At 45.0% G+C, this 7,813-nt stretch overlaps 1 protein-coding gene across 4 annotated transcripts in view; it reads left to right on the top strand.

Moving 5' to 3' along the window:
• The window catches only part of LOC101657183 (coiled-coil domain-containing protein 134), a 104,396-nt gene that overhangs the window by 5,777 nt on the left and 90,806 nt on the right, over positions 1-7,813 (top strand). For all 4 annotated transcript variants that reach the window (XM_045289714.1, XM_045289728.1, XM_045289724.1 and 1 more), the window contains exons 2-4: positions 788-893; positions 1,445-1,648; positions 4,921-5,051. In XM_045289714.1, coding sequence (XP_045145649.1) covers positions 806-893; positions 1,445-1,648; positions 4,921-5,051 — 423 coding nt within the window. In that variant the 5' untranslated portion in view covers positions 788-805. The remainder of the gene's footprint in view (positions 1-787; positions 894-1,444; positions 1,649-4,920; positions 5,052-7,813) is intronic.

Here is a 7,813-nt window from a genome sequence, read left to right on the forward strand (position 1 = left end):
CAGGGAGCAGGCCCACCCCTGTGGTGGGATGAGACAGCAGTCTGGCAACTGATTGCCTTCAGGGGAGGGAATGCCTGCGCATCTGACCTCCCCCCACACCTGACCATTAATGTTAACATACCATAATTACTGTGTAGGTGACTAATATATCTTATTGAATTTAGAGTTATCTACCCATCAATACTTACTATGAGAATGATGTCTCCTAACATTCCTGAAGCACTTTCTAGATGCTAGCCACTTATGTGAGGTACTTTACATGCAACATATTCAGCCCTTCCAATAACCTTAGGAAATTGGAACTATCAAATTTCCAGCTAGCGTTGTTGAGTCTTGCCCAAAGTGCTATAAGGAGTCAGTGGAAAAAGTGAGCTATAAAACAACTCCTGGTGACATTACCTGTAAAGCATCAAGCTATTGCGTGGTGCATAGAGAATATTCAGTATTAATAGTAGTAATAGCAGCAGCAGTGATACAAATTTTTGCATGGAACCAGCATTCAATCTTTGACATTCCCAACTTTTACCTTCCCATTTCTGCCTCAGTAGGAGGCAAAATAGAAGTTTAATTCAGCTGAGCAAACATGTACTGAGCTAGAACTGAAGACTTTGAGAGGATTCAGACTTAGTCCCTGTCCTCCAGGAGTTCTCAGTGGAAATGGACATTTACTCAGCTGCAGAGGCTGAAGTGGTGAGAGGTGAAGGTTGTTGGTGAGGGTAGGTAAGTACATCTGGGTGGGATCTACCCTGATCCTGATTTACAGGTGGAGTGTGTTCTCTTTCTGCAGCTGTGTAACCTGCCCTCCATGCGAGGCAGCCTGGCTACCCTGACCCTTCTTGGCAAGTTGGTAGATGCCATCCCGGCTCTGGCAGACAAGCTTGTCACAGAGCATGGTGAGTGACTAACTGTGGGAAGAGCTGCTGTGATACTTTGGCCTACTTTGATCACTCTTGATATGGGGGGCCCATTCACTGGGAATGCCTCCCCTAGGCCTCAGTTTCCCATCTGTAAAATCTGTTCTCTGTTGGTCAGTATGAAAAAGGGCTTGGGTTGTGCTATTCCCATTCATTTTTTTAAACTTGAATTAATTAAGCACGTGTTAATAACCTTTCTTTGAGTTCGAAAGGAGGAATTGATTTTGGATCCTAATTTTTTCCACTGCCATTATAATCAAATAAATACCTCCCTGAGGGTTTACCCAAGGGTAAATCACTTCTCTAAACTTTGGGCTCCCTTTTGATTAAGTGCCCAGAAAGCATTATTGTGGCTAGGTTTTGTATAGGTCAATTGAAGATGACAATTGAGAAGAAATTTCTTTCCAGTGTCTGGGGCTACACAAATGTAGGGGGTTACCAGTGCTGCCCCACTGGGAGAAGAGCCTGGGGTTTCATATAGGAGTTGGCATTGTGAGACAACCCCCATCCCTGGATTGTTTTCTGGACAGGCAATCTGCTGGAACATCTGTTGAGAGGTCTGCTATACCCCAACGAGGGGGTGCAGGCTTCCGTCTGTTACATCTATGGGAAGCTGTATGCAGCACCAGTGGCAGCCGAGAAGCTTTCAGGCCATTTCCGGGAGAAGCTGTGTCCCTTCATCCTTTCCACCCTGGATGGTGCCCAGACAAAGGAGCTACAGATCAACTGTTTGGGTAAGACTGGGCTGGAGAAGAAGGCGGAGAAAACTTGGTGGGGATTTTTGCTTTAGGACTTGGAGTTCTTGGATGATGTCAACTGTTATGTGCTCAGCTACTAACCAAAAGGTTGATGGTTTGACTTCACCCACAAGGTGCCTCAGAAGAAAGTCCTGACAATGTACTTCTGAAAAACCAGCTATTCCAAAACTCTTCCCAAAAAACCCCACCCAGACCTTCCAACCAACCTTTTTCATGCTATCTCCTTACATGAGTACGCACGATCTATCAAATGCTCCGAGCAGGGGCTTTTGTATTCTGGACACAGCAGGTGGGCACTGTGATTGGTGAATATGTGAGGGCCTATTCCAGAAAAGGAGTATACAGGTGACAAAAGCTTTTTCTATGACTTGGCCAGGAACAATAATGACCATAGATTTTTGGCTAGGCTGCTAGACTCACAAGTCTATATTGGGGAACTTACAGCTGAGTGTGGAAGATATAGAGGAAGCAGACTGTTAGTGAAGTTACATAAGAGCTGTCACAGAAGTTACATAGAGAGAGTGGGAGCATTGAGCAAAAGAGGCTTCCTAAAGGATGCTGGGGTTGAGTCCTTAATGTGAGTAAGTGTTGTCTAGGAAAGGGAGGAAGGGAGCAACATGGCTAAAGCATGAGGTAGTGTAGTATTAAATATAAAATTAATAATTGACGCTGAGGGAGGGTGAGGGGACCAGCCCCCACCCGCTGCTTGAACTCACTGGTTCAGTAATACTACTTCTGGGTTCAGTAATGCACAATTGTACGGTTGAGATATATAAGTATTATATTAAAGTCATATATAAGTATTATATTAAAGTCATCGAGAGCATGAGAGATAATACAATAATACAGTCAGGCGTGATACATAGCAACATTGCTCACCTCAGCCCAGCTTGGTGGTCCACGTGGAGAGGGGGAAGGGAAGGAGGGGAAGGGAACAAGGGAGAGGGGAGTGACCAGGGAGTGAGCAGTAAGGAGCTCAGAGTCAGAGCGAGAAGTCCTGCTGACTCACACCTATATACCTTTTGGGGGTAATCCAGCCCACTAATTACAGGTAAAGACATACATCACAGGAAGGGGCTGCACTATAGGTTACACAGCAATGAGTGTGTGGTCTAGGGGTTGGTCTCTGGGTCTCCATAGGAACATTATCAGTAGGGTGCAAACCCCTCCTACAGGAGCCTGTCCATTGTCCCCAGAGGCAGGGAGCAGGCCCACCCCTGTGGAGGGATGAGACAGCAGTCTGGCAACTGATTGCCTTCAGGGGGGAATGCCTGCGCATCTGACTTCTCCCCACAAGGTAGGAAGCAAGGCCGGTAACTTGGAACAGAATAGTACTTGACTTAGAGCATAAAGGGGGCAAGTAAGTACCCACAGGTGAGGTCCTGGGTAGCAAAGCAGAGGGAAAGACAGCTCAGCTACTGATACTTGGAAGTCCCTTAAACAATGTTCTAATTGTGAATTTAATAAACGTTTTGTAGAGCAGTTCATCCGTTTTACAGTCAACAACTCATACATATTTTGTTTAACTCATCCATTGCAGTCCTTTCAATGTACCATCACTTATCCCACGTCTTCCCTGGGTTTTTCTGTTTTCATTCTTTTTCCTAACTCTGTGAATTTTATCCATAGTTAAATGCTGTCCTTTTGATCTTTTTAAAAAATTGTAATAGATCATTTTATTTGGGGCTCTTACAGCTCTTATAACAATCCATAAAATCAATTGTATCAAGAACATTTGTACATATGTTGCCATCAACATTTCCCAAACATTTTCTTTCTACTTGAGCCCTTGGTATCAGTGCCTCTTCCCCCTCCTCCCTCCTATCCTCGTGAACCCTAGGTAATTTATATTTTTATTTTCATATTTTATACCTTCTGCCGTCTCCCTTCACTCACATTTTTGTCGTTTGTCCCCCTGGGGGGGGTTGTACATTGATCAATGCCATTGGTTCTCCCTTTCTCCCTGTCCTTTTGATCTTAAATGGTTGATTTTTCTTTTTTTTTAAAAAATCATTTTATTGGGGGGCTCTTATAGCTCTTGACACAATCCATTGTGTCAAGCACATTTGTACATATGTTGCCATCATCATTTTCAGAACATTTTCTTTCTACTTGAACGCTTGTTATCAGCTCATTTCCCCCCTTCTCCACCCTTCCTCCCTCATGAACCCTTGATAATTTATAAATTATTGTTTTTTCATGTCTTACACTACCTGCTATCTCCCTTCACCCACTTTTCTGTTGTCCATCCCCCAAGGAGGGGGTTATATGTAGATCATCATGATCAGTTGCCCTTTTCTCCCTCACTTTCCCCTTACCCTCCTGGTATCACTACATTCATTATTGGTCCTGAGGGATTTATCTGTCCTTGATTCCCTGTGTTTCCAGCTCTTATCTGTACCAGTCAGTGTACTTGCTCTGGTCTAGCCAGATTTGTAAGGTAGAATTGGGGTCATGATAATGTGGGGGGAGGAAGCATTAAAGAACTAGAGGAAAGTTATACGTTTCATCAGTGCTATACTGCACCCTGATTGGCTTGTCTCCTCCCCGAGTTGTGTGTCCTTAAGGTTTGGCCTAAACCCCACTTGTTCATGGAAAGCTTACTGCCCCTCTGCACTAGGTCTGATCTTCTTGTATCTGGGTGGTCTTCATTTGTAGCCTTCATCACAAAGACAAGGGATTGTCTGTATGGCTCTTTTCCCACAAGAGTGTATGCTTGTCCATCAGAAGCTATTTATTGAGTTTCTGCTTTGTTCTAGGACTGTCCCAGGTGATGGGTAGCTGATCCTTGCCATCATGAAACTAGTGGGGTGACTAGGGGCTCTGCTCATCTAGTTTACTATTGTAACTTTTATTTAAAGTTTGCTTTGTAAATGGTTTGTAAAAATTTTTTATCATTTTATTGGGAGTTCTTACAGATATCATAACATTCCATAGTTCAATCACATCAAGCAGAATCGTACAATTGCTACCACGGTCAGTTTCAAAACATTTTCTTTCCTTTTACGCTCCTTGATATCAGCTCCCCTTTCTCCCCTCCCTCTTGAACTTTTAGATTCTTATGCCAGGCGCCTAGAGTTTCCCACTAGAGCCTGTGGAAGGGAGCTGGGTTGCAGAAAGCAAACTGGTGCTTAAGGATTTTAAGTGTTCTTCCTGCAGTGTCTCTAGGGTTGTCTGCAGAGCTACCCCAGATGTACCCTGCTGCCTGTGCTCTTCTTGCCTCACTATCCTACTCCTTTGCTTTCTAGGTTTGCTGAGGCAGCTGCTGAAATATGACATCTTTATGACCATGATCATGAACAAGTCAGCAGTGCCAGAAAGTGCTGAGAACGTGGAGGGTTCACCACGAGAGACCTCACTGCCTTTGGTGCTGAAAAAGGTAGTTGTTTTGTGATGCCTAATTTTCATGTGCCTTGGCATTTCTCTTCCTCTCCGGTTCCTTCTTTAATCTCTTATCTTATAAAAGATTGATTTAAGATACACACTGCACTAATCCTACCTGATTGACACAACAAAGACAGCCAGTCCCCTATGGGATTATAACCACAGGCATACTTGCTGTCATTGAGCCAACTCTGACTCATAGTATTCATGAAAAGTGCATGATATGGGCAGCCTGTCACTCTTAAGACAATTCATGAGATGAACAGAAGGGAGAGTGAAAATATTTATTGAATACTAGTACCCAGAAGGAGCCCTGGTGGCATAGTGGTTACAGCTTGCTAAACTCAAGGTCAATTCAAAATCACCAGCCACGCCATGGGAGAAAAATGAGGCTTGCTACTCCGATAGAGTTACATTCTCAGAAGCCTACAGGAGCAGTCCTACCCTGTCCTGTAGGCTCACTGTGAGTCACATTAAATTCAATGACAGTGAGTTCAGAAGCCAGACTGAATGAATCCATCAAAATCTACGTCACCAAGCAGCAGGTCAAAAAAACCATTCACTGCCATTGAGTTGCCTTTAAGGGACCCTATAAGAGTATAGAACTGTCCCTGTGTATTTTTGAGATTGTGCGTCTTAAAGGAGTAGAAAGCCTCATTTTTCTCCTCTGGGGTGACTGGTGGTTTCAACAGCTGACCTCAAGGTTAGCAGGCCAATGTGTAATCTCTCTGCCACCAGGCTCAAGCATCAGGTTGGGGAGTGTTTTATACTTCTAGTTTAGGGCAAGGGGTTTCCTGGAGTAATCTGGTGTGTGCTAGGCCTTCTAGTTCTCCTATTGTTCTTTCTGCTAGGAGGTGCAGTTTCCTTTCAGATTACAGATATTGTCAGCCGAGTCTTTCCCTCTAGATGTGTATAGATTCAGCTTAGCTTTTAAATGGAAATAGCAAAGGTCTGTCAGTTCATCATGAATCCTAACAGAATTGGGAGATTGAAACGTAAAGAGAGGTTCCTGGATGCACAACCTAGCCTCTCAGCACTATTGGCCTTGCCACTGCAGCCATGGGTTTCCTGAAACTGATTGAGATTGAGAATTTTAAGTCATACGAGGGGTAATAGATCATCAGACCATTTCAGAGGTTCACGGCCATCATTAGACCTAAGGCTCCACAACATCAAATCTCAGGGATGCCATCAGCTGTGTGCGGGTGAAAAGACCTGCGTTCTGTGAGTAAGGACTGCATGGAGCTCCTGTAGAGGAGCCAGCTGCTAACAGGGCTTTTGTCAGCAGGGTCTACTCTGAGAAACGTGCGGAGGACCACACCTTTGTCCGTCTTTGTTGAGGGTTCTTCTGAGCACAAGATGATCTACAAAGTGGCCCAGCTATGTGAGCACAGTGAGGAATTGGAGCGGTTGAGCATTCCTATTCAAGCTTATAACAGCCTTGCCTGCCAGGGGGTTGGGGAGTTTGCAGCCAGGAAGACCCCTTAAAAGGACAGCTCTATTTGAACAGATAAGTTGCTCTGGGGATTTGGCACAGGAGTATGACAGGTGAAAGAAGGAAGTGGTGACAGCAAGAGAGAATACTCAGTTTAATTACCATCATAAGAAACACATTGCAGCAGAATGCAAGGAGGCCACACAGAAGAAGGAAGAGGCTGTCTGCTACCAGCGCCTAAAGGATGAAGTGGTGCAAGCTAGGTACAGCTGCAGTAAGAAAGCTTTACCACTGTGAGGTAGAAATTGAGAAACTCAACAAGGAACTGGCCTTTAAGAATGAGGAAGTTGAGGACAAGAGGTGTGTGGACAGGTAGAGGATGAGCTGAAGGAGAGAAAGAAGAAGCTCTGTAAAACAGTGCAGGGGGAGCAGCAGCGGACTAAGGAGGAGATCAAGCTGCAGACCACCACAGCTAAGATTGAGGCAGCCCAGAAGTGAGCCAAGAAGGCTGAGCGGGCATTTGAGCAGGTCAGGAAGGGACACTCTGAGCGCTTCAATGTTTGTTTTGAATTTGTAGCCACCAACATTGATGGCATTTATAAGGCCTTGTCCCTTAGAACCCTGAGGAGCCCTACTTAGATGGCATCAACTATTAGCCGTGTAGCTGCTGGCAAACACTTCTGACCTATAGATAACTTGTCAGGGAGAGAATGAACAGTAGCAGCTGTGATCTGCTCTTTGCCAACCAGAGCTACAAGCCAGCCCTCTTCTTAGTCCTGGGTGAAATCGATGCTGCCCTGGATAATACAAACATTGGCAAGGTGGCAAATTACATCAGGGAACAGGACTTGTAACTTCCAGGCTGCCAAGAGCCTTGTTAGAGTCTATACCAAGTAAGGTACAATCATTAAAGTCCTCACCTTATACCTCACCAAGTCCCGAGATGCCAACTCGAACCCCAGTGAGCAATAGCAATAGTTCTGCCCTCTTGTCCTGTGGGAATCCCTCAGCTGCACCTCTCCTAGTCTCTGGCTCCCTCCCTTCCCCACCTCCTGGCCTTGTTTGGTACTGTCAAGCATGCAGAGGGAAGCAGAGGTGATATTAGCTCTTGACCAAGAGTTCCTGAGCTACAGGTAGTATCCTGATCTCTGAAAGGAGGTGCTGAGCTAAATAGAGTAGAAAAGGGTCATCTATCTGTTCCCTGCTTCCCATGCCCCCCCCAACCATAATCATTGGCCCCTTGCCCACTGTGTGTATCGGTACATGTGTGTACACATGTATGTGTGTGGGTGTTTGAAAAATAATAAAGGGAATCCAGGACA

This window comes from Echinops telfairi, unplaced genomic scaffold (assembly GCF_000313985.2).
Source record: "Echinops telfairi isolate 266 unplaced genomic scaffold, ASM31398v2 ScPeMD7_2;HRSCAF=8, whole genome shotgun sequence".
NCBI lineage: Eukaryota > Metazoa > Chordata > Mammalia > Afrosoricida > Tenrecidae > Echinops > Echinops telfairi.